Source organism: Salmo trutta, chromosome 11 (assembly GCF_901001165.1).
Source record: "Salmo trutta chromosome 11, fSalTru1.1, whole genome shotgun sequence".
NCBI lineage: Eukaryota > Metazoa > Chordata > Actinopteri > Salmoniformes > Salmonidae > Salmo > Salmo trutta.
In genome coordinates this window covers 3,735,276-3,762,219 of record NC_042967.1, presented here as the reverse complement: position 1 = coordinate 3,762,219, position 26,944 = coordinate 3,735,276, and the positions used below count along the sequence as shown (strand labels likewise).

The window sequence follows — 26,944 nt, the reverse complement described above, 5'->3', positions numbered from 1 at the left end:
CTCATGGGACACTACGTTACCCGCCTTTAGTAAGGGGAGACAGTAGGAATGTGAGCCCTCTGGTGTCCTGCCATATACTTAGACTAGAAGTGCCCTTCCAAGAAGGATCAAGGTCATTGGCCACAGAAATGACATCAAATCACGTTATATGTACAGTAGCTTTGATTGGACTGATGATGTCAGCATCTTACTTTCACAATCTTAGCTAGCAGTCAACATCATGATTCATGACTCAAGTCTACTGGCAAGTCCTTTTTAATCCTTGTCATATGAAGAGAAAATATAGATAAAACGTATAGGTGCTCATCAGCCATTGGACACAAACATTACACAACAATTTGGAAATCGCAAATTCAACAATGAGTTGTTTGGAAGGAATCGGTGACAGTGGCTAACCAGAAGTCAGACTGGGAAAATATGTTTTGAACGGTCATCCAACACAGAAGTGTAAATCTTTTCCTTTGATGACAAAATTTGCCAACGAAGGACCACCGCGCACAACAAGGTGAATCCAAAAATGTCTTATATGCTGCAAAAATGATGTAATATGCCAGGGAGATATGGTCAGCCATATCAGCTATGTTTTTTTAAAATGCAGTAAACGAGGCTGAATGAACTGTTTCGCTGTCAGACAAGGCTCCGCTGATAGCCAGGTGTAGCAGTGGTAAGGATTCACTCCATTTTGCTGGAAAGAAAGCTCTGCTGTTGGGACAGCTTAATGAAGACCCTAACAGTTTGTGGGCACCTCTTGTCGCTGTTATAGTGCAATTAATGTATTGTTTAGCGTTGTGTATTGGCTTTGCTGACATGCATCTAAAAAAATTGTTTGCTCCACCAAGATTTACATGCATATAGTCATGTTCATAACACACTGTTGCATAGGTAAACCCTACGCACACGCAAGCACGGACACACACACACACACACAGTGCTTGACTTGGGCAGGAGCTCACCGGAGCTGAGGACCTCAAATTTTCCACTGCTTGAGCTCTTGTTCCTCTTATAGAACATTTGCTCAAAAGTATTGTGGCACTCCAGCACCTAAATATAAACAGTACCTGCACTGAAAATGAGTACCAACACCGATTTTGGTCTAAGTCAAGCACTGCATAGACATTCACAGACACACGCACAGCCTGCCTCGTCATTACTTTTTGAAGATGTGGTGACAGGTCTGCGTCTGTGACAGATTGATTATTCACATAGACTTATGCAATGGACTGATTGTTGCCTAGGTGAGAGGTGAGAGGGAGGGACTACCATGGAAGGGTTCATCAGGCTGAGGAAACCACACTAGAAATTGTCATAAGAACCCTGCTCAGGACTATGTGGGTTTTCATGTCTGCATTAGCTTTACTGTGTACTGAGTACTGTAAGTGCACAATAGTGTTTCAGGTCACTTTGAAGGCAAGATTAAAATGTATGTCAATGGACCTTGCACCTAGTCAAACATAATAATACATTGCGTGCACTTAAACGTTGTGGTGAATCGCGCGTCGCAGTCTCTCCCTGTGTGCGTACTCGTGCACATGGACTTGGCCGCGATCCCCAATGCTGCGTAATTTGCGCGCCGCCTTCCACCAGAGACACTTGGGAGAATTGTACCTTTCGCGGACTGAAGATAACGTTACATGTTCCGTTTTCAGGTGAGCAGTGTTTTGATTACCTCTGGCAATTTCTCTATACAGTTTAGCTAGCGTTCCCTCAAGACGAGTTGAAATGTGGCCATTTTCTGGGGGATTTTGCCTTTTACTTATCGACTCCGTTGACAAAATTCCTCCGTGCGGCCTACCAAGCTTTCCCTGGCTAATTGTCCCCGGCACCTTGTCCCCCACCGTCACAGTCCTGGGTGTCCAGTGAACGGAGTATGGACATGGCTGTCGGGTTCAACATTTTACCTTAAAAGAAAAATACTAAAGAATGGTGGATTTTTATTAGGAAATGTTCCAAGTTCGATACTATCGACGTGGATCCCGTGTGATGTAACCTAGCTAGCTAGTTTGCGCAGCCTTCCCCTGCTAACGTTAGCTAGCTTTTCTGGTTCGCTATTTTCTCTGGGAAATATTGTCTTGATAGGTGATAAGATGGCTAGCTAAGTCGCTAGCTAGGTGGCTCATGTTTGACAGTACATTTAAAAGGTTCAGAAGTATAATAGCTATGCCACTTTTCTTTGGAATGGAAATACAGTGTATTGTTGACAAGTGAGTCGATTGATAAAGCCAAGGTGACTTGGATCACTCTGCCTGTGAAATGCTGGACTGTTCTTCTCCCTCCGAATTATCTTCTAAACTAACGTTAACATTTTCATAGACGTTAATATCTTAACAGTAACGTTACATCTTTGGGCTAGCTACTTCAACTAGCTGGCAGCATTGACTTCCTCCATCCACGTGGGTTCACGAAATACTCACAATATAATATGTACAGGGTTCTAATCATTCGCTATCAAATTGAGGGAAAGCTGTAATTTCGTTCCTATTGCACCCAGAGTCTCACCTGCGGATGAAGTCAATATTTTTGCCTGAGGAGCTTGCTAAGAAACCTGCTTAGACTATAATTATCTAAAAAAGAATTTGACATTTGTTGAAAAACAATATTTTGCATGAGGAAAAACAACATTCTAGACTTATTTCTTAAATCTTTAAATTTCTTGACCTCATCGCATCCCCTCCCTTCAACAACAACCAATATATCTCTTGTTGCTTCTCTTTCTCTCCCATAGCTCCTTTCTGTCATCCTTCCATATCTCACTCATACCTTCTTTCTCTCTCCTATCCCTCTCGCCCGCCTTCCTCCCTCTCATCCCTCCCTCCTTACTCTCTCTCATCCCTCCCTCCTTACTCTCTCTCATCCCTCCCTCCTTACTCTCTCTCTCATCCCTCCCTCCTTACTCTCTCTCTCATCCCTCCCTCCTTACTCTCTCTCTCATCCCTCCCTCCTTACTCTCTCTCTCATCCCTCCCTCCTTACTCTCTCTCTCATCCCTCCCTCCTTACTCTCTCTCTCCTCCCTCCCTCCTTACTCTCTCTCTCATCCCTCCCTCCTTACTCTCTCTCTCATCCCTCCCTCCTTACTCTCTCTCTCATCCCTCCCTCCTTACTCTCTCTCTCATCCCTCCCTCCTTACTCTCTCTCATCCCTCCCTCCTTACTCTCTCTCATCCCTCCCTCCTTACTCTCTCTCATCCCTCCCTCCTTACTCTCTCTCATCCCTCCCTCCTTACTCTCTCTCATCCCTCCCTCCTTACTCTCCCCCTCCTTACTCCCTCTCATCCCTCCCTCCTTACTCCCTCTCATCTCTCTCTGTTCTCTCTCCCTCCAGTCCCTTGATGAAGATTGTACCCTGGAGAAGGAGGAGGGGCTGGTAGAAGAAGAAGATGAGATTGACCAGTTTAATGACGACACCTTTGGAGATGGGGCCATCGGTGAGTCACTTGCCCATCTTTCACCAACTGACTGACAAAACACATTAAACTGAATAATCTAACAAAATATTAATATTTTATACAACTAAAATGAAATACAAACTAGCAAACCGGGCCTGAAAACTAACTGAAACTAAACTGAATTAAAAAAAATGATGGGCAAATATAAAATAATAAACTTGGGCCATTGGACGTCCCCTTTAGCCTTGTGAGGGAAATGTCCTCTGTATAATCACAAATACAACTCGCACACTTTACAGTTTTGGAAACATTTGAAGCGAAACTTTCATATGAACATGGGGGAAAAAATGTTAAATACAAAAGATGCACTTTCTGTACGTAGTTTAGCAAAGTTGCACACAGCTCTGTTTTGACTAACACCTGCTTCTGACCAGAAATATGGAAATGCAAGTGCAAGGTGAGAGGATGTTTGGTACCTCGGCGGGGATGCAACTTTGCTAAACCGCGTACAGTAAGTGTAGCGTTTGTATTTGAAAGATTATTTCTCGCTCGTACTAAAGTTAAGTTCCAATGGTTTCTAAAACCGTAAGCAAGGATTACGTTAAAACAAAGCGTCAGGATTGTAGTTCACATGGAGCATCTGAGAACACCCCCCCGCTGTTTCGCCTAGGTTAAAGCTGCTTTTGAGAAACAGGCCCATAAAGAATAGGAAGTTCACGCATTGTAACGTTTTCTGTTTTGTAGGACTGTCTCAACTAAGAAAAAAGTTGTCTGTTCTTTCGACCAATCGATAAAATCAACTATGTGTAGGCTACTGAGCTTGTCTGATGCTTTGAGCACACTGTGATTAAATAATTTAGACATGCAAATGAAGAGAACCTGTTCCCGACTCTCTCCCTCCCACTGCGCCTGGCCTTCGCTAATTCTGCTGTTACGCTCCTAATAGGCTACACCAGGCATCGGCAGCCTATTCCATTTGGAGTGCCAATTTATCTTACCATTTCTACCGATCTGCGTGCCAGTTATGATTTTTATATGCACATTTTCGTGGAACAGTTTAATTTATAATAAAGTGTTCATATCGCAGTCATCATGTGGTTAATCAAAATTCTAAAAGTAACTTCTATTGCCAACTATGTAAAAATATCCTATAAATCCCAATGGCTAGGTATGGCCTGTCTGCCACTAACTTGAAACATTGTATCAACTATTAATTACTTGGGTCGCTGGAAGCTGGCACGAGCAAACATGCAACATTGCATAAAATATTCTGTACCCTCAGTTTCCTGCTCTAGACCGACATAGCTGTAGGTGTAACAGTATAGCTTCCGTCCCTCTCCTCGCCCCTACCTGGGCTCGAACCAGGGACCCTCTGCACACATCAACAACTGACACCCACAAAGCATCGTTACCCATCGCTCCACAAAAGCTGCGGCCCTTGCAGAGCAAGGGGAACAACTACTTCAAGGTCTCAGAGCGAGTGACATCACCGATTGAAACGCTATTAGCGCGCACCACCGCTAACTAGCTAGCCGTTTCACATCGGTTACATAGGCTGTTTTGTGCAAGGGATAAGTAGTAATCAGGTAGGCCTATTTTATGACATTTCCACCAGATCAGAGCATGATATTTAATTCCCCTTTCGTGCTGAGTGGCTATGAAAAGGGAGAGAGCTGGGGAACTAATTGTCATTCTCAATGAATGTAAAAACAGACTGTTTACTTGCTGTTTGAAGTGAAGAAAAAATTGCTTTGAAGTTCCACAGTGGTGGTGAGTTAAGACAATCAGAAATGTTATCAGATCTCCAAATGGGCACATTTTATAGGCCTACATTTATGCACAGGCTAGGGAGCCTGGGCCTACTTCTATGTATAACTCTAACAGATTATCACCTGGACACCTGCTTGAGGCTAGCAATCAGTAGCTACAGTGTTTTCTCCACTAAAAGTTTTGTGATAATGCTACGGGACTTAGAGGTAATTTGTGGTTTAGTATGGTACCCTGCGTCACCACTTCATTGCTCCAGACCAGCGCAAGGGGGAGTTGGAGCACTGATTATGCTTTTGGGTCCTACTGTGTCTCTGACAATGAATGGGCAACATAAACCTAAATAGAAACTGATAATTGTGCACAACTTCAGTATTACTTACTAAAACTGTTGTTACACGAAGGTTTTTATTTTATTTTAAGATTATTTTGCTCTTACTGTAGTACTGTAGCCCACTCCCGACCAGTCACGTTGTACAGCTCCTGTGTGACGCAACTGTCTAAGACACTGCATAGCAGTACAAGATGTGTTGCTACAGATGCTGGTTCAATACCTGTGCTGGCCTTGACTGGGAGACACATGAGATGACTGTAGGTTTTCGGTTTCTTTCCCTCTAAAAACAGAAATAATTCTAAATAATAAACAGGCTTTTTTTTTTTTTTACAATTAGTTACAATGTCTCACCCCATGTTCAAGAATGGCCTTTTTCTCACTCACTTTAGGTTATTTGAAAACTAAATCTCCAAAATGTTTTTTTTTTAAACAAAGCTATTCTTATTTCTTATTATTAATTTAGAATTATATAAAAGCCCCTTGGATATTCTCACAGATATATTATTAACCCTGTTATTAGCAGGACAATATACAGTTGAAGTCGGAAGTTTACGTACACTTAGGTTGAAATCATTAACTCATTTTTCAACCATTACACAAATTTCGTGTTAACAAACTATAGTTTTGGCATGTCGGTTAGGACATCTACTTTGTGCATAACACAAGTCATTTTTCCAACAATTGTTTACAGACAGATTATTTCACTTATAATTCACTGTATCACAATTCCTGTGGGGAAGAAGTTTACATACACTAAGTTGACTGTGCCTTTAAACAGCTTGGAAAATTCCAGAAAATGATGTCATGGCTTTAGAAGCTTCTGACATCATGGGAAAATCTAAATAAATCAGCCAAGACCTCAGAAAAATAATTGTAGACCTCCACAAGTCTGGTTCATCCTTGGGAGCAATTTCCAAACGCCTGAAGGTACCTCGTTCATCTGTACAAACAATAGTACGCAAGTATAAACACCATGGGACCACGCTGCCGTCATACCGCTCAGGAAGAAGACACGTTCTGTCTCCTAGAGACACCCTTCCACACTGGGTAGCACAGAGCAACACATTTTAGGGGCATTGCACTAATAATGGTGCTTACTAGGGAAACGTTCCTTCTGTTCTTGGTGCCAGTCTGCACGTTCAAACTAAAACAATGTAAACAAGAATGGCATCTTAATGCTTTCGTTAATAAAATAATGATGATAAATACTCTTTCAAAATGCCAAGGTTTTAGTTATGGATCCATAACGAATTACTATGGGAATAAATCACTGAATTACAGAAATATTGGAACAAAGTTGTCTAATGAAGGTAAACAAATTGTTGCTTACTGGAAAATACTTTTTCAAACACACAGTGATGTTGTACAATGCCATTATGGCTATTAGCAGGTGGCTGGACAATAGACTTGCCTAGAAGGAGGGTGGAGGGAGAACTCTATCGTCAAATGTATTTCTTAGTATCACAACCGGCCGTGATTGGTTGCCAATTTCAGTTTAATCCACCGGAAAAAGTAGGCCGCGTTAGGAAGAGGGTCTGGGCACCCCTGGTCTAACCTATTCTACTATATTTAACATTGCTCACACAAATATTTATATATTCTTAAATCCTTTACTTTAGATTTGTGTGTGTTGTGAAATTGTTAGATATTACTTGTTAGATATTATTTTACTGTTGGAGCTAGAAACACAAGCATTTCGCTACACCCTCAATAGCATCTGTTAAACACGTGTATTTGACAAATACATTTGATTTTGGTTTATGGAATTATGTAGTAACCAATAAAATGTTCAACAAATCAAAATATATTTGAGATTCTTCAAAGTAGCCACCCTTTGCCTTGATGACAGCTTTGCACACTCAAAGCATTCTCTCAACCAGCTGCATGAGGTAGTTAGCTGGAATGCATTTCAATTAACAGGTGTGCCTTGTTAAAAGTTAATTTGTGGAATTTCTTTCCTCAATGCGTTTGAGCCAATCAGTTGTGTTGTGACAAGGTAGGCGGGGGTATACAGAAGATAGCCCTATTTGGTAGAACACCAAGGCCATATTATGGCAAGAAGAGCTCAAATAAGCAAAGAGAAATGACAGTCCATCATTACTTTAAGACATGAAGGTCAGTCGCAAAAACCATCAAGCGCTATAATGAAGCTGGCTCTCATGAGGACCGCCACAGGAAAGGAAGACCCAGAGTTACCTCTGCTGCAGAGGATAAGGTCATTAGATTTAACAGCCTTAGAAATTGCAGCTCAAATAAATGCTTCAGAGTTCAAGTAACAGGCACATCTCAACATCAACTGTTCATAGGAGACTGTGAATAAGAACTTCATGGTCGAATTGCTGCGAAGAAACCAGTACTAAAGACACCAATAAGAAGAGGAGACTTGCTTGGGCCAAGAAACATGACCAATGGACATTAGATGGTGGAAATCTGTCCTTTGGTCTGATGTCAAAATTTGAGATTTTTGGTTCCAACAGCCGTGTCTTTGTGAGATGCAGATTAGGTGAATGGATGATCTCCACGTGTGCTTCCCACTGAAGCATAGAGGAGGTGTGATGGTGTGCTTTGCTGGTGACACTCAGTCATTTATTTATAATTCAAAGGCACACTTAACCAGCATGGCTACCACAGCATTCTGCAGCGATACGCCATCCCATCTGGTTTGCTCTTAGTGGGACTGTCATTTCTTTTTCAATAGGACAATGACCCAACACACTTCCATGCTGTGTAAGCCTCCACAATCACCCGACCTCAACCCAGTTGGGATGAGTTGGATCGCAGAGTGAAGGAAAAGCAGCCAACAAGTGCTCAGCATATGTGAGAACTCCTTCAAGACGGTTGGAAAAGCATTCCAGGTGAAGCTGGAAGAGAGAATACCAGGCGTGTGCAAAGCTTTCATCAAGGCAAAGGGTGGCTACTTTGAAGAATCTCAAATATAAACATGTTTTGTTTAACTGTTTTTTTTGGGGGGGTTACAACATGATTCCATATGCGTTATTGGGTAGTTTTGATGTCTTCACTATTCTACAATGTAGAATATAGTAAAGGGAAAACCCTTGAATGAGTAGGTGTGTCCAAACTTTTGCCTGGTACTGTATATTTTAGACTGCTTGACTAAAGAAATCTTGGTTGACCAACAGCCTATCGACCAAACAGTCGACTAAATGGGGTGAGCCCTACTGTTTTGAGACTGTCAGAATGCAAGGCACATGGTTAGCTTAGCTATAGCATGTTGTTTGATGACATACTAAGAGCATGAAAGACGGAGCCAACCACAAACTCTTCTTGTTCTGAATGACAAAGGCACAGAAGGCGTTACCATCTACTGAAGCACCTCCGCAACGTGTTATATTCTCGCCAGCAGAACTCCTTTGTCGGCGACTCTTTCGTCCGCCCACGTGTGCGCGATTGGCACTAAACGGCTGCTGGATGTTTTCATATGTTTTCTGTGCTTCGGATTGGACACCTAGTCCACTATTGCGCAACACCCATCAGTATTTTCTTTTCCTTTATTCATGATGTTTAGAATGATGACAAATGAGTCATCTAGTGGGCTTTAAAAATAATATATCTGGTAATCAGGTCATGAAATGCCAGGACAAAGTTTTTGTCCTAGATTTATTGTTAGACCCAATGTGTATCGCCTTTAATGTCAATTAATACATGGTGGGCAATCGAATTGGGAATGTGACTTGATTCAATTTGAATAATGTGAATAACCTGATGGTGAGAGCCCAGTAACAAATTGACTGTTGTAGTCCCCTTAAACATCGGCTGTTGTTACATTGTCTCTAAAATCACGATGTCTCCATTTCTATAGTTATGTGAGTCTTTTGAAAAATTGAAACGTCCAAATGTCGGCAAATCTGCAGTGCACACACTATATCCAAGCCTTTTGTGCATACAATACATGCAGGATATGCAAGTCTGTTTCTGCTTTAGCTAGCTTCTATGCTGTGGTCATGGTAAAATCTCTGTTGTGGTAAATTTGCCAATGAAAAAGAAATTGCCTAAAGCAGAAACACACCGGCACCCAAGGTTAGTAAAAAATATCGTCCTTTACCTCATCGCTAGTGTTACCATTCACAGTTAATATCCCCCATTTGTCAGTCAGTCTTTATTACTTGGATGGATGACACCTGTGATAACAGAATGACTTATTACCTCCTACAGACGATGACTGGCAGGAGGAGCACAAGCGGCTAGCCGAGCTCGAAGAACAAAAGAACGACGGACTCGGAGGTTTAGGACTAGGGGCACTAGGGATGGGGGGAATGGGAGGAGGAAACGCCTCCGCTGTTCACCTTCCTCCTCCCGCCAGCCGCGTCCCCCACCCGTCTTCCCTCCCCCCACCACATCACTCCCTCTCTTCGATGCCCCCTCCGGGCCTGGAGGAGAGGGGGGGAGGCGACCTAGCCGAGTCCCTAGCCATGTTGATTCTCGGGGCGGACCCGGCCATCGCCAGTGTGGGTGGTCCAGCCGGGCCTGGTGACCGGTCCACTGGTCTCCCTCCTCCCCCTTCCATCCCCCAGCAGCACCACCACCCCTCCCAGCTCCCTCCACACCACCAGCTGACCACGTCGGGGCTACCCCCCGGCCCACCGCACCCCTCCCTGCTTAGCTACCAGCAGCATCAGCACCTCCTACGCCGAGGGGCAGCCCCCATGCAACAGGTGAGACAGTCTAGTATATTATACTGTAGTAATGCTGCAGATCATTGTATCTTGTGCAGTGGTTCTCAAGCCTCTCCTGGGTACCCCCAGCCGTTCCATGTATTTTATCTATGCCAGAGTTAGGCACACCTGACTCAACTTGTCAACTAAATAGCAAACTCTTGACTAGGTGAATAAGGTGAGCTGGTTCAGAGCTACAACATCATTTTGAAATGTCTGGGGGTCTCCAAGGAGAGGTTTGAGAACCGCTGATCTAGTATTCTGTAGCTCTATATGCTGCATAACTACGTTATAGTTCCTTCTCCAAACCCTATCAGCTCGTTCAATGAGGGACGATTATTATTTATCACTAGGGGAGCGGTGCCTTCTGACACGCCTTCTCTTCCTCTGCTTCTCTCTTTCAGATGAACTCACACAATATCTGGGAGAACAACATGGGATTTGGGCCTGTGAGCATCACCCCTGGACTAATCACTCAAATGGAGGTAAGACAACTGCCTGTTTTGAAACCGGCTGTAACAGGGATGTACTTCCTGAATTTGTCAAATAAGAAATAAGAACATTGCTTTTCGGTTACGAACTGTTTAGCTACGTTGTGCCTTGCGGAATGTGGCCCTGTACTTTACATGAAAAACAACATAGCTGGCACATTTGCCCTCTGAATGACTTACCATATCTTGTTTAAACCAATTGTATTCATTATTGATTGTAGACTTTGATCCAAAAGTTAAACTCTCTTCTTCCCCATCTTTCCAGGACAGTCCACTTATGTCTATCATCAAAGAAGTGGGGCTGCCCAATCGGCCCCCGCCAATGATGAGCGAGGATGGGCGGGACTTGTCGGAAAGGGCCCCCCCGCCTCGCTCGTCCTCTCCCGTGATTGGTAGCCCACCAGTGAGGGCTGTGCCTATCGGGACTCCACCCAAGCAGCCGATGAGTCATGCTTTGAATCATCAGCAGCAGGTCAGTGGGAGAATTCTGCCCTTTCTCCCTCTTTTTAGTAATCATTATGGACTGTTACCTCATCTTCTGTCTGTATGCAAAATACTCCCACTTATATTTTAAATAGTTATTTGTGTAATTTTGGCTATTCCTTGTGAACTGTGTATGCCCTTCTCAGTGTAGTTTTGTATAACATGGAATTGTTCTGCAGAAGTAACTACTGTTCATAGTTATTAGACCAGTGATCTCAAACTTCCAGTTCACGGGCCACATCTGGCCCCCGAGTCACACTATGGTGGCCCGCGGGCCTGGAGTTTGAAACCACTGTATTAGACTATTAGTAACTGCTTGATCCTCCTGTTTCTGCCTCTACTCTCTTCCTATCTGTTGCAAAGCTGGAGTTAACCCTCTCTCTGTGTACAGTTATAGGCTAATGAGTTGTATTGAAACCCTCTCTCTACTGTGTGTTGCAGATCCACCACCCCACCGCTGTTCATGTGCGAGCCCCGGTCCACCACCAACACCGCTACCCCCCTTCCTTCCCCGAGCGCATCTCTCCCAACACCCTCTTAAACATCGCTGTGAGTCCTACCTCTCCGGCCTTCGCTTAATTTATTAGGTGGGGCATGTGAAGTTGTGGAATCTAAAGATTTTTTATTTTGTTGGTCTGTTGTGGTGTTCTTGACCAATTGTTGAATGAGTGTTGACTTCTCATGGTCAGTTACTTCCGTGAGGGTGGATATATAAGTACAAAATATTAATTATTCCATAGCAGCTATCTTGGTTTTGGCTCAATAGCTTGGCTCATGGATGGACTCTAGCTCACTGCAGATGCAGGTTCCAGGTCAGTGTTGGTTCTGAGTTGGGTTCTCTCTCTCTGTTAGAACTCTCCTCTGTGTCGTCCTCCGTTCCCGGCCGGCGTGGGCCCCGTTCTGTCCCAGATCCAACGCGCCCAGATGCTCAACTCTCAGGTGAGACGCAACCAGTGGCAACCTGTCATTCAGGTTAGGTGGGGCAGAGTTTAGTATGTTATTTTGGCATTAATATGTGTCACATACCAGTTTACAAACAATGTAAAAAAAAAATAAAGTCATTGAGTTAAAGCTGCATACAAACATGGTCTCTTTTTTGCTTTCTTGAGTAAGGCAGCTCCAAAATGCAGGTGTTTCAGCATAACTTGGTGTTTGCTGTGGAGGTGGGGCAGCCAGGCGAAAATACGGAGCGTAGGGGTTGGGAATGTACTCTAGTTGCGCTGTGATTGGCTCAGTGTTCTGTCACTCATGGGGACACTACGGCACCGCAAAATCTACAGGGAGAACTCGAAAATTCAAGGCGCTTGGGTGCTGCCATAGAGTTACATTAGAAGTGCCCATCCAAGAAGGCTCAAGGTCATTGGCCACAGATAAAATTAGGTCAAATCACGTTATGTCTACAGTAGCTTTGATTGGACTGATCATGTCAACAACATACTTTCAAAATCTTAGCTAGCAAGCTAGCAGTCATCCTCATGATTCATGAATCAAGTCTACTGGCAAGTCCTTTTTAATCCTTGTCATATGAAGAGAAAATATAGATAAAATGTATCGGTGCTCATCGGCCATTGGACACAAACATTACACAACAAGTTGGAAATCGCAAATTCAACAATGAGTGGTTTGTAAGGAATCAGTGGCTAACTGCAAGCATTGCAAAGCAAACATTAGCCTGCCATTCAGTGGAGTAAACATTCAACATTGGCCATGCTGTCAATTCAACATGACTTCTGCCGCTTTCAAAACAACTGGAAACTCGTAACTGGGAAAAATCTGACTTCAGTGAGTTAACGACAACTGGGAACTCTGGGGGAAAAACGAGCTCCGACTGGGAAAATACATTTTGAACGGTCATTCAAGTCAGGAACTCTGCCTCTTTCTAGAGCTCCGACCTGAAGATCACTAACGTCATGATTCAACCTTGTTTTTTTTCCGGAGTTCTCAGTTGTCTCGAAAGTACCATGAATCCAGAGAATGCCAGACTTTGATGACTAAATTTGCCCACCAAGGACCGCCGCGCCACCTTCCAGTTCAAGTGAGCACAGAACCAACAAGGTGAGTCCAAAAATGTATTGTATGCTGCTGCATAAATGATATAATATGCCAGGGAGATATGTATACTGTAGTTAAGAAAGTAATACTAAGTATGTTAGTAGCCCATGTGCCTCACCCTAATAATTTGGTCCCTGAGCCTGTTTCAGATAAATGTCATCGAATATTGTAAATGCTTTCATTGTCTGCTTCTATGCCTCCTTTATCCTGTGGTTCTGACTTGGTGTACAGGGAGAATATTGTAAGAACGGCCCATGTTCTGAATTCTGTTGCTATATGTTTCTGAACAAATGGTTATAATCGACTATGTCCGTCCTAGCTCGCTCATTTGTATTAATCGAAATTACGGATTGCCACTTATTCGCTCGTCGTCCCCTTATGCCACAGTTTGTACATCTCAATTGTCATTAGTAACCACATTTGTTTAAGCAATTCGGCCATATCAGCTATGTTTTTTTTAAAGGAAATAAATGAGACTGAAGGAACTGTTTCGCTGCAAGACAAGGCTCCGCTGATAGCCAGGTGTAACAGTTATAAAGCTGTCCCAACACCTTACGTAGGTTCTAACAGTTTGTGGGCACCGTCTGTCAACGTTATAGTCCAGTGATGTGTAGTGGCTTTGCTGGTATGCATCTAAAAACATTTTTGGGAGTTTGCCCCACCAACACTTACATGCTAAAATAGTCACTGGACTCAACACCTGGACTAAACACTCACCTGTGTTCTCATCTGTACACCTGAATGCACTCGCCTTGAGCCGTCTCACTCACAAATTTGGCTACCTGGGGTGTATTCATTCGTAAGTGCACACCATACCAAAAAGTGTTGTAACATATTGGCTAATGAGGGGAACTCTAGGTAGTGTACTATGCTTTGTGTGCATGTGGGGTGGTTGTGAGAGATGTCCGATTGGCTTGTTGCGCTGTGTTTCATCTGAAATTTGTCCCAAATACCTTCTTTCCCATTAGATCAGACCACTGTAAAATGTAATTTTGGTGGTTTTATACTTCTGTAACACTTCTTTGTCTTAATGTTTCATCATTTTATCTTATATTGCTGTTAACTTTTGATGTGGTTTTTGCTGTTATTTTTTTTCATGTAATATTTCTGCTTATTATAAGTCTTGTAAAACCATTTTTATCAATAAACATATTGTTAAAAAAAAGTGTTACAACGGAAATGAGCAATTATATAATAAGGTAATTTAGTTTCTTCCTGTTTCAGACCTTTTGCTTCCGATTGGTGCGTAGGGAAATCACCGCATGCTCACTCCCTATGAGCAGAAATGTTTCACATGTACAACATATCTATGAACGTCTATACATACTGTTATGTGAAATGGGAGGGAACATTTTGTCTGAAGAGATCCTTGAATTGTACACACCTCTCACTCTATCTTGGTTCGTGCAGGTGACTGTGACCACCTCAGACCAATTGGCAGTACGCCTTGAAACTGGGATCCTTCTCAGTTTCAAGGTCCTAACTTTGAGAGAAGCCTCGTCAGTCAAATGCAGGAACCAACGTTAATAATGTAAATCATGCTTATATAACTTGTTTGTGGAGCAGTATATAAGGACTGAAAGGGAACCCCCCCCTTTTCAGAATTTTCATCAAGCTTTGATTGAACTTCCCTGACGTGGTGGTGATAATAAATTGATTCATTTACATTGAGTTTGGGTCCTTTAAATTTCCACGACACACATTCAATGACAGCCTCCCTTCCTTTCCTCTAAAATATATAGATTTTTTTCTTTCCTTCTCCCTCTCTCAGGTTGCTGGCTTCCCTAGGGGCTGTCAGGGTCCCCCGTTGCTGCCTGGTGGCGGAGGCTTCAGGCCCTTCTTCGGCCAGCCCCCTCCCCACAGGATGGGTCCCCACCCCGGCGGGCCCCCTCCCAACCACGTCCCCTGTCCCATCATCCGGCACAACACCACGCACCTGCACCCCCAGCACCGCCGCATGCTCACCCAGAGGATGCAGAGTAGAGGAGGGTATGTAGACTGAAGTGTGTGTGTGTGTGTGTGTGTGTGTGTGTGTATAAATCATTTGAGTTGTCCCAGCATCCGCATGTCTCCTCCATATCTATCCACAGTGCTGTTGCCATAAACTACCGCACGAATTTCCTTGAATTGCTAATGCTTTACGTTCAGCTAACCTGCATCTGAAGCAGCTGTGGAGCCTCTTTCTCACTTTGCCTCCCCTATCGTCTTTCTCCCCAGTGAGCGTGGCGGGCGTGTGGGGGACTGGCGGAGCAGGGACCCCTACAGTAACTTGATGACCCAGAGGGAGAAGGAGTGGGTGGCCAAGATCCAGATGATGCAGCTGCAGAGCACTGATCCCTACCTGGATGACTACTACTACCAGGTCAGTACAGCCAAGTCAATGGAAAAAGCGCGGCCCTGTTCATTAGGTACCAAACGGAACAAAATGGACTGAAATAGGGAGTGAGTAGTTGGTCCTATAAGAAATGCCTGTTTTTGTTTTCTGGTGCAAAATTGTAACTTTTTTTGTTCTGCGTGTCCTAATGAACATTACCCCGGGTTGTATTCACTAGGTGCAAAGGAACCAATGCAATAGCCCCAAAAGTGTAAACCTGGCCTAAATAGGAACCAATGCAATAGTCCCCAAAGTGCAAACCCTGCCCACTTGGTACACCGGGTAGTGTGCCAAACGCTATTTAACTGCGCAAGAAAATGGATTGAAATGGGGAATGGCTACCTGGACTTGGCCCAATTAACGCTCGGCATTTTCCGCTGCAAAAATGTTTTGCTACGGTGTTCCCTAATAAACATTGCCCAGGTCAGTGCAGGGTTATGTGCAGGAGGGCGTGACGTTCTGAACAAGGCAGATAGAAACGTCAGTTATAAACCTGACGCAACCTCTTGCAGAGATGCATGTCGGCTTTAGACAGTCCGTTTCTATCCGAACGTTCCATTACCTTCTGTCCTACTGACCAACCTAGAATGAGATTAAATAGGAATGTCATTTATTAAGCTGACACGAGTCCTTACATTGTGTTTCCATCTGATCGTTACCAGGCTAGACGGACCAATCCAGAATGGGATAAGGAGGGAGCATGTCAAAAACAAGTTCATAATGTACACCAGGGAAACAACTGTTCCAGTCCTGTCATTCAGATCCTTTATTAGTTCCACTTGGCGGTCATCCTCAATCTAATCCCTGTTCACCTGCTTCTAGGGACCAATAGGTCTTGCTATCCTTTGACCTTTGTCAGAGCTCCACCTTTTAATTGAGTGTTAATAAATAGTTTTACTATGGATTATCCTGATAGTTTTTTTCAGTAGTTGTCCCTGTTTATGGTGGATTAAATGCAGAAATATGTAACTAAATGGATGCCAATTTTGTGTTGCCTGGCAGAATTACTTTGAGAAGATGGAGAAGAGGCAGGAGCGAGACAGAGACGGCGTGAGGAAGGAGCACACCACCAAACTCATCACCCCCCAGGTGGCCAGGCTGGAACACACCTACAGACCAGGTAACGCATGAATGATGATCATAAAACTAGGATGATACATGATCAATTATGAAATCCAGACCCGAGTTCAAATAGTATTCGTTTTCAGTTAAATAGTGTTTGGCACACAACCTGGTGTACCAAATGGGCAGGGTTTGCACTTTGGGGACTATTGCGTTGGTTCCTTTGCACCAGCCAAGCTCAATCAAGTATTAAAAAGAGAACCAATACTATTTTAACCAAGGATTTGATCAAATGAATAATCATCACATCCCCTTGTGTGTTTTTGAGGATGTATCTGTGACATGCGTGTGTGACATGCGTGTGTATCGTTCTCCCCCCCACAGTGCAGTTTGCAGGCTCGCTGGGTAAGCTGACTGTGTCCAGCGTCAACAACCCCAGGAAGATGATCGACACGGTGGTGACCAGTCGCACTGACGACGAGGTACGTACTACACACACATACACCACAATCTCTCCAGACTCCCGTGTCTCACGAGTTCTGCCATTCTATCTCCTGCTGTTTTTGTCTCTGACGTATGTTCCCCGTTCCTTATCACGCTCTGTTCTTATTATATTGCTTTTGTCTCGCTATCCAGATGTTACTGTCAGTTGTTTGGTCTATCCTTCCTGCATTGATATGGAGACAGGACAACATTAGTTATTTTCAGGAACTTGTTGGTTCCTTTTTTCTGGGCTCCGTTATTTACTTAACAAATAAGAAATAATCAAAATGTGCACTTATAAATCATAACAATTTTAATCAAAATACAGCTGTAGACAGAAATCAAACATACAACTGATGTCTCTCCTGAGTTTTGCAAAATAGGAAAAGTCCAAGTTGCTTTTAATATGCTTGCAGTCAACCCCTAGTGATGTAACTGCCTAGGTCAATACCTCCTACTCATGAGACCAAGCCCATGCATATACAGTTTTACAAACTTGCAGGAGAGACACTAGTTCCAGTGTTTTCTAAGGGCTCAGCAGTAATTTTCCACTCCCCAAGTTACTTTATAGTGGTATGTCTGACTAGTCTCTTATCTCTTTCACTCCCTACAGGGTTCACTCCCTACAGGGTTCTGTGTCTATGAATCTCTTTTAGCCTTGAGGCGCTTTCTCACAGACACCCTGTTTTGACTGCAATAACTCACACATCTCTGACCGTTTCTTTATGAGGCAGAGACTAGAAGAGAACTGTGAAACAATATTAAACCTTATAATGTGTGTGTGTATATGTATGTATCTGTAGTCTAGGACCCTATACATGTAGTGGGGGGAGGGGTCTTATAGCCATTCCCCTTAAATTAATACAACATAAGCCTAATCAATTATTATAATACATAAAACATTTGGTGCAGCCCCTATCATGACCCAAAGTTGACCCCATCAAACTTATCTACTGAAATAAAACCGCTATTATGGGTATTGTAGTACAGTGGTAACCAATGTTTTTTGGGTACTGTACCCCTAAAACACTTTGACCTGCCTGAAGTACCCCCTCATGCTTGTGTGTCTGCCGTGATTCCAAGATTAGGTGTAAATTTGACTAAATTAGGTTGAATATCAATATTAGTCATTTAACTGAGGATGATGATGTATTACTATGATACTAATGTACACTTAACATCAGTTTTATCTTTATATATATATATTTTTTCAGATAAATTATACAATAACAAAGCTCACATTTTATACACATACTCCCAATACATGTAACCCATATTTATAGACTTGTGTATGACCAAATGAGGACTCTCCAATCAATGAGAGAGTTTATGCTGTCTCTCACTCATAAGCTTTGTCAGTCTTGGGGGCCATGTGGCAACAGCAGTGATCAGGCTTTTCTCCAATTCGAGTCCCTTCTTGTGCATGGTCCTGATTAGGGTCATGGATGAGAGGGGGGAGGGGGGGGGTGCGGGTGCGAGTGCTCAGACAGAAAATCACTTCAGCCCGCAGCTCAAAAATGCCTCCGTAGTGTTTTCCCTCTGGGTAGCCAACGGATGTCGGTGTGAAGCAGTAGCTGCTGCTACTCAGTCCCACTGTCATCACAGAGGCTTTCAAAACAAGTCGGTGATTCGGAGGACTGGACTGGGTAAAGTGAATCACTTTCACTGCCTTTTTCTAAAAACATCATGGAACTCAGGACTCATTCTCTTGCTGGCCAATGCCTCCATGTGAATTCCATTCAACGTCCGGGGTTTACTTTGTGTGGGCAATTGATCCTTTCATTCTCCCAGTCATTGATGCCGCACCATCCGTGCACACATGAACACAGGATTTCCAATCCAGATTGTGTTCTGAGGAAAAAGCTGTTAACGTGAAACACCTGTAGTTAAGCTTCTCACAGGACCGAATGTGCTCATTCATTTCCTAAATGTCTCAGTATCGCACAAATGCAATCAACTCAGTTTTTAAACAGACATCTGTCCGTTCGTCCAACTGCAGCTCAAATGAACAGGAATTGAACTTTCCCACCACTTGAGCAATAATGTCAACGCCCATGTCGTCGATTGTACAGCACACCGTGTTATTTGACAATGGTACAGTCTTCAGTGCATCAGCTGCTGTCTTATCAGTCATAGTTTCAGTTAGGATAACAGCAGCAGGCAAACTCCTCAGCTATAGTGAATGGCTTTTTTGACTTGGCCACAAGTAGCGACATAGCATATGAAGCCTCCAATGCTTTGGTTGACACTAGTCACTTTCTTTAATTACTCTTGACTTCCCTTAAATTCTGACTGCTTTCCATGGAAAACTCTGTGGTCTTAGCCACACAGGAAAGAGGCTTGGTGCTGTTGTAAATGGGTTAGTTTCATGCTATTATTTGAGAGCCCGTCGCCGCAGAGGAAACACGAGGTGAAACCGAAAGAGGACGTACTGTTCATGAAATTGACGTTACTTTGATCTTTCTTTTTCCCACGGGTTCACTTGAGCTGGCGCTAGTGCTGCTTCTGCTGCTTGAAACAGTGCGTTTCAGCCATTGATCCATAGCTAGTTTCTACTCAAAGCTAGCTGTTAGCTGAAATGGTGAGCCACTAGTGTAAAGTAGAGGGTCACATGCACTTGGGCGTGAGCAGAGGATCAACAGTCGGGCAGAGGCCAGGGAGACCGAAACTAAAGTTTAAAAAAAGTAGGCCTATAAATATAAAATAAACTGGAGATTTCACCCCAGCGACCTCAGTAAATGTTTTCCTGATATTTTTTGTTGTTGCACATTTTGGAATAATGTCCCACGTACCCCTGGGGACTGCCCGCCTACCCCCGGTTGGGAAACACTGCGGTAGTACAGTACTCTACTCCTCTAACCGCTCCCTCTATCCCACGTAGGAGAAGAGAGAGAAACAGGTGTGGAATAAGAGACGGCAGATCCTCTACACTGTGGAGAAGGTAAAGACAAGGAAGGGGGAGGATTACTTTGTCTCTACAGCTCTGTGGTTGCATTCATTTGTATTACCTTCATTTTTAACTTCCTCTGCCTGTTTTGAACTCTGCAGTGCTCTCACTTTTAACATGTATTATATCTGTCTACACTCTATTTTCTCTTTGTAACCATCTTGTGTTAGTACCATCTTGCGAAGCTAGCTAGCAGTAACTATGTGCCTAAACGTTGGTGATGCCTATTAAATTATTGGGAGCATATATATTGTGCAATATCTTTATTCATTTATTCTATTTATTTTTTCACATTTGTAAGAATTTACTACTACCTACTCATCTATGAAACTCTGCACTAGAGGTCGACTGATTAATCGGAATGGCCGATTATTTAGGGCCGATTTCAAGTTTTCATAACAATCGGTAATTTTTGCCCGCCGATTTGCCGATTTTTTTTATTTTTTTTGTTTTTATTTTTTCAAATTTAAAAAAAATGATTTTTTTTTTTTACACCTTTTTAACTTGGCAAGTCAGATTAAGAACACATTCTTATTTACAATGATGGCCTAGAAACGGGGGTTAACTGCCTTGTTCAGGGGGGATTCGTTTTTGCAACCTTCGGTTACCAGTCCAACGCTCTAACCACCTGCCTTACATTACACTCCACAAGGATTAACAGGCTGACTACCTGTTACGCGAGGGCAGCAAGAAGCAAAGGTAAGTTGCTAGCTAGCATTAGACTTATAAAAAACAATCAATCTTAACATAATCACTAGTTAACTACACATGGTTGATGATATTACTAGTTTATCTAACGTGTCCTACGTTGCATATGATCGATGCGGTGCCTGTTAATTTTCATTGAATCACAGCCTACTTCGACAAACGGGTGTTGATTTAACAAGCGCATTTGCGAAAAAAGTACTGTCGTTGCACCAATGTACCTAACCATAAACATCAATGCCTAACAGGAATATTTAGACTTAGCCACCCGTTAGATAAAATACGGAACGGTTCCATATGTCACTGAAAGAAAAAAAACTTGTTTTCGAGATGATAGTTTCCGGATTCGACCATATTAATGACCTAAGGCTCGTATTTCTGTGTGTTTATTATATTATAATTAAGTCTATGATTTGATAGAGCAGTCTGACTGAGCGGTGGTAGGCAGCAGCAGGCTCGTAAGCATTCATTCAAACAGCCCTTCGCTGTGCTTCATTGCGCTGTTTATGACTTCAACCTGGGTGGGTATAATTTGTGGAACGTTCCAACAGGAATCTATTCCAAAAACTTCGTAAATAACAAGGTTTCCAAAAAACACCCCTTCAAGCCTATCAACTCCCGAGATTAGGCTGGTGTAACCGATGTGAAATGGCTAGCTAGTTAGCCGGGTGCACGCTAATAGCGTTTCAAACGTCACTCGCTCTGAGACTTGGAGTAGTTGTTTCCCTTTCTCTGCATGGGTAACGCTGCTTCGAGGGTGGCTGTTGTTGATGTGTTCCTGGTTCGAGCCAAGGTAGGAGCGAGGAGAGGGACAGAAGCTATACTGTTACACTGGCAATACTAAAGTGCTTATAAGAACATCCAATAGTCAAAGGTATATGAAATACAAATCGTATAGAGAGAAATAGTCCTATAATTCCTATAATAACTACAACCTAAAACATCTTACCTGGGAATATTGAAGACTCATGTTAAAAGGAACCACTAGCTTTCATATGTTCTCATGTTCTGAGCAAGGCACTTAAACATTAGCTTTCTTACATGGCACATATTGCACTTTTACTTTCTTCTCCAACACTTTGTTTTGCATTATTTAAACCAAATTGAACATGTTTCATTATTTATTTGAGGCTAAATTGATTTTATTGATGTATTATATTAAGTTAAAATAAGTGTTCATTCAGTATTGTTGTAATTGTCATTATTACAAAAACAAACTAAAAATAATCGGCCGGTTTAATCGTCATCGGGGGTTTTGGCCCTTCAATAATCGGTATCGGCGTTGAAAAAGCATAATCGGTCGACCTCTACTCTGCACTATTACCACGCATCCCTAAAAAAAACACTCTAGAGAGCTTGGCACTCTGGGGACCCTAACACGATCTCCCTCTCTCTTTCTCCATCAGATGTACAGTCTGCTGCTGGAGGTGCAGGACTTTGAGAAGCGCTTCATGCAGACGCCGGAGGAGCAGAGAGAGGCCCTGCTGGAGCAGCACAAAACCCACACGCTGCAGCTCTACAGCTCCCTCAAGGAGAAGGAGTGGGACGACAGGTGAGATGGAGGGATGGGTAGGTGGGGGAGGAGGGAGAGGGACAAGACCCACACTCTACAGCTCCCTCAAGGAGAAGGAGTGGGACGACAGGTGAGATGATGGGTAGGTGAGGGAGAGGGACGACCCACACTCTACAGCGCCCTCAAGGGGAAGGAGTGGGACGACAAGGTGAGATGGAGGGATGGCTAGGTGGGGGAGGAGGGAGAGGGACAAGACCCACACTCTACAGCTCCCTCAAGGAGAAGGAGTGGGACGACAGGTGAGATGATGGGTAGGTGAAGGAGAGGGACGACCCACACTCTACAGCGACCTCAAGGGGAAGGAGTGGGACGACAAGGTGAGATGATGGGATGGATAGGTGAGGGAGAGGGACGACCCACACTCCACAGCTCCCTCAAGGGGAAGGAGTGGGACGACAAGGTGAGATGATGGGATGGATAGGTGAGGGAGAGGGACGACCCACACTCTACAGCGCCCTCAAGGGGAAGGAGTGGGACGACAAGGTGAGATGATGGGATGGATAGGTGAGGGAGAGGGACGACCCACACTCTACAGCGCCCTCAAGGGGAAGGAGTGGGACGACAAGGTGAGATGATGGGATGGGTAGGTGAGGGAGAGGGACGACCCACACTCTACAGCTCCCTCAAGGGGAAGGAGTGGGACGACAAGGTGAGATGATGGGATGGATAGGTGAGGGAGAGGGACGACCCACACTCTACAGCTCCCTCAAGGGGAAGGAGTGGGACGACAAGGTGAGATGATGGGATGGATAGGTGAGGGAGAGGGACGACCCACACTCTACAGCGCCCTCAAGGGGAAGGAGTGGGACGACAAGGTGAGATGATGGGATGGATAGGTGAGGGAGAGGGACGACCCACACTCTACAGCGCCCTCAAGGGGAAGGAGTGGGACGACAAGGTGAGATGATGGGATGGATAGGTGAGGGAGAGGGACGACCCACACTCTACAGCGCCCTCAAGGGGAAGGAGTGGGACGACAAGGTGAGATGATGGGATGGATAGGTGAGGGAGAGGGACGACCCACACTCTACAGCGCCCTCAAGGGGAAGGAGTGGGACGACAAGGTGAGATGATGGGATGGATAGGTGAGGGAGAGGGACGACCCACACTCTACAGCTCCCTCAAGGGGAAGGAGTGGGACGACAAGGTGAGATGATGGGTAGGTGAGGGAGAGGGACGACCCACACTCTACAGCTCCCTCAAGGGGAAGGAGTGGGACGACAAGGTGAGATGATGGGATGGGTAGGTGAGGGAGAGGGACGACCCACACTCTACAGCTCCCTCAAGGGGAAGGAGTGGGACGACAGGTGAGATGATGGGTAGGTGAGGGAGAGGAACGACCCACACTACAGCTCCCTCAAGGGGAAGGAGTGGGACGACAAGGTGAGCAAGGTCCAACAATAACTTTTTTCTGTCACTGGCCCTGTCGGCCAAAAATCTATTGGCCCCAGACTTGGGGTAGTTAAAATGCAGTAAGGTCATGCAGGGCCTATAGATTTGGCATGCTTTCTCTCTATATTCAGCTAGTAATAGGCTACGTATTGTTATTATGGCTTGAAAAAGCTGTGTAATATAATTTAGGCAATGTAAGTCATTACATTGTATTAGTTGCAATAGTTGTTTCTAAAGTATGTCATTTTGAGAATATATTTTTTTGTACATTTTAAAAGAGGACGCTTCCTCCCAGAAAATAGATCTCTGGCTCCAGTAGGCCGGTCAAGATGAATGCTAGGTGTTTTTGTAGCTTTCTTTTTGAAGCCTATCAACAGTAGCCAGCAGTAGGTTCACTTTAGTAAATCACTTCCCTTAAAATAAAGAAGCCCAGCGAGTGGATTGACGAGCGCTTCTTTTTGCTCTGGACAGCCCGCGTGTGCTGTGTGAAGGCATCAGCTCATATTCTGCTCAAGCAGTTGTGACTTGCGAGGGGGGTGGTGGTCCTTGAATGAACGGCCAATCATTTTGCGTGTGGTTTTGCATGTGCTAGTAGACTGCGACAGAGCATGTAAATGTTGAACTGGAACGCAGAAATGCGCCGAGGAGTTGACGAGATCCACTGGGCCGACACAATTTTTTACTGGCCCCGGGGCAGCGGGCCGTCGATAACGTCGGCGCTTGGGTGAGGAAGGAAGGAAGGAAGGATGGAGGGAGAGGAGGGGAACGTGGGTCCCTCAATTCCGAATGGACTCCGAGCTCCTCCTCCCTAGATACTTGTGTAGATCTGAAGGGTTGTGATAGGTGGAAGAAATATGGTGGAAATGACTATTGCTTATACCAATCCAATCCTTTCAGATCGACATGAGTGCCTAGGGTGAAGGGGCTAGGGAACGATTTGGAATTAGGGGTAGGGAGGAGAGGAAGGGGTGAACATGACCTCCCCATACCCTGCAGCTTCACCGCTCCCTCAGCCAACCGGCAGTCACTAATGTTCAATGTTTAAGTTTCAAGTAGTCAACTTTTTTTCCCCCCCCAGCGATATTTGACGGAAACCCCTAATTGTCCCGAAAAGCTTTGCTTCCCCCGTCACTAATATTTCACCACAGACTCACTCGCCTCTTCTCCTCCATCTGTCCACACATCCTGCAGAGTGAGTGACGAGCAGTGCCTGTTGATCATGTCGGTGCGTAAGGGAAAGCGCCTCATCTCCAGGCTCATCCCTTTCCTGCCTCCGCTGCAGGCCGCCACCGTTGTCATGGGGATTGCCCGGAACCTGCCCGCCCTGGCCAAGAAAGACAAACAGGACCAGGTATAGATAGAGGCACACATACACACAAAGTTGGTTAGCGTCAGGTCTTTATTGCAAAAAACAATGTTCTCTATGAGATACTCAAGCCCACACACCCAGAGACGCAAACACACACACACACATGCATACATAATCGCCTACATAGATATTTTTAATGCTCATAAGTGGTCTATAATTGCTCTTCCCCTGTCCCCCAGGTGCTGTGCTGGTTGGTGGAGCCCATTGCCGTGGTGATCTCATCCCTATCTAGCGCCTCCCTCACAGATTTGCTGCAGGAGCTGCAAGGCAGCGAGGGTCAACTGTCCAGAGTGTTACAAAATAAGGTACCTGCACTGACCCACTATACAACCTGCCTGCTGTTAGAATGATGCAAAATAGTGCACCTTACCTTTCTCTGTCCAGCAGTGATAATGGTTCAGGTTCAATGACGATAAATAAGGCCATGATGGCATTGATGTTATGAAGTCAGTGCGCTCACTTTTCCTGTCCCCGTCTCTTCTTTTCTACCATCTTTCCTTTTCCTCTCCATCCTCCCAGTTTGGTGTGACACTGCTTTACCTGATCCTGAGTGAAGGAGAGAGGATGCAGAGCTCCAACCCCACCTGTCAACTCATGGATGACAATCGATGGTGAGCACAGCCCGCGTTTTACAAGTCAGAAACCGCTGTGTGATTGGCAACATTTAGAATGGCTGTTAGATTTTTACATTCATCAATATTAGCTAGTATTGTTCCATCAGAAGCTAAAAAAAAATAAGATGCCAGTAATGGCTAGCGATGCATGGTCAATGTCTCCACCTAGCGGCAGGTTTGGGAAACACACACAGCAACTACAAACCTATACATCTTTTTTTGATGTTGAAAACAGTTTGTTTATTGTGGTTGCAGTCTAACTCTCCACCTTGTCTGTGTCCTTTCGCTTCTTGCTTTCCTTCGCTCTCGCAGGACAGAGTTGGTGTTCTCTGTGACCAGGGAGCTGCTCATCGTGCCCTCCTCGTCCCTGTCCCCTCCTCTCTTCACCCCTCCCAACCTGCTCTCTCTCTTCTCGCGCTACGTAGACCGACAGAGGCTGGAGCTGCTGCAGGAGAAGTTACAGTGAGTGCAGTCTCACGCGTCCTTGGCCCAATTTAAATTCTCCCTGAAGTGTGCTGCTCCGCCCTCCCCTTCAGTGATTTGAAAAGCATGGATGGTAAACAAGTTCACATGCACAATGCTTTGGCGCTTTTTGAGTACATTGTGTTAAGGTGCTGAGGGTTGTGAGTTCGCATCCCAGTCGGATGTGGAGTTTCCAATTTGTCACACACTTCAGGGTGACTGAGGGCGGCAGTTAGCCTAGTGGTTAAGAGCGTTGAGCCAGTAACCTAAAGGTACCTGGTTCGAATCCCTGAGCCGACTAGGGGAAAAATCTGACGTGCCCTCGAGCAAGTTAAATCGCTTGTGATAAGAACGTCTTCTAAATTACTCAAATATGCAATGGGAGGAGTTGGATTTAGTACACACACGTTCTTCTTTGACCACCGGACATTTACTTTGGACTCCGTCTGTTCACTACTTTCTCACAATAAACCCTCCTTCCTTTTCTCTTTCTCAGGATCTCCGCATTGTCCAGGTAGAGGCGACTACAGACATCAAGAGAAGCCCAGTTGAAGCGTGTGTGCGCGCACTATTGTACCTAGAAGAGTAGGATGTCTACTAGGGTTGATACTGATTTTAATCCAGCAGAATCTCTTGTCATTTTTCTTTGTGTCCATTAGGTGTGTATGGGGATGCGCGTGAGTGAGCGATGAAACTGAGAAAAAATAAAATCTGCTTTTTTTATTCTTGTTAACGTTGATGCCTGTGATAAAACATCAAATTAAAAGTATTTCTATTGTA

General features: G+C 44.4%; 1 protein-coding gene and 1 long non-coding RNA gene across 2 annotated transcripts; both read left to right on the top strand.

Annotated features, from left to right (window-relative positions):
* Positions 1 to 1,511: 1,511 nt before the first annotated feature.
* LOC115202097 (protein PAT1 homolog 1-like) lies at positions 1,512 to 26,944 on the top strand. Its single transcript, XM_029765980.1, has 18 exons — positions 1,512 to 1,646; positions 3,320 to 3,422; positions 9,658 to 10,157; positions 10,562 to 10,642; positions 10,914 to 11,120; positions 11,573 to 11,680; positions 11,984 to 12,070; positions 14,955 to 15,172; positions 15,401 to 15,545; positions 16,560 to 16,677; positions 17,004 to 17,101; positions 19,984 to 20,043; positions 22,161 to 22,306; positions 24,911 to 25,070; positions 25,268 to 25,393; positions 25,608 to 25,699; positions 26,015 to 26,164; positions 26,661 to 26,944. Exons 1-18 carry the CDS (start codon positions 1,632 to 1,634, stop codon positions 26,680 to 26,682), a joined length of 2,436 nt encoding a protein of 811 aa, XP_029621840.1. The 5' UTR covers positions 1,512 to 1,631; the 3' UTR covers positions 26,683 to 26,944.
* On the top strand, positions 22,575 to 24,542 carry LOC115202098 (uncharacterized). Its single transcript, XR_003879907.1, has 2 exons — positions 22,575 to 22,665; positions 23,491 to 24,542. It is a non-coding gene; the product is annotated as an uncharacterized LOC115202098 (long non-coding RNA).

What these genes read in the sequence shown, in the direction of transcription:
- LOC115202097 (XM_029765980.1), top strand. An exon ending in CTTTGGAGATGGGGCCATCG is followed by an intron (nt 3,423 to 9,657) that starts GTGAGTCACTTG and finishes TACCTCCTACAG; the next exon opens with ACGATGACTGGCAGGAGGAG. An exon ending in AGAAAGACAAACAGGACCAG is followed by an intron (nt 25,071 to 25,267) that starts GTATAGATAGAG and finishes CCTGTCCCCCAG; the next exon opens with GTGCTGTGCTGGTTGGTGGA.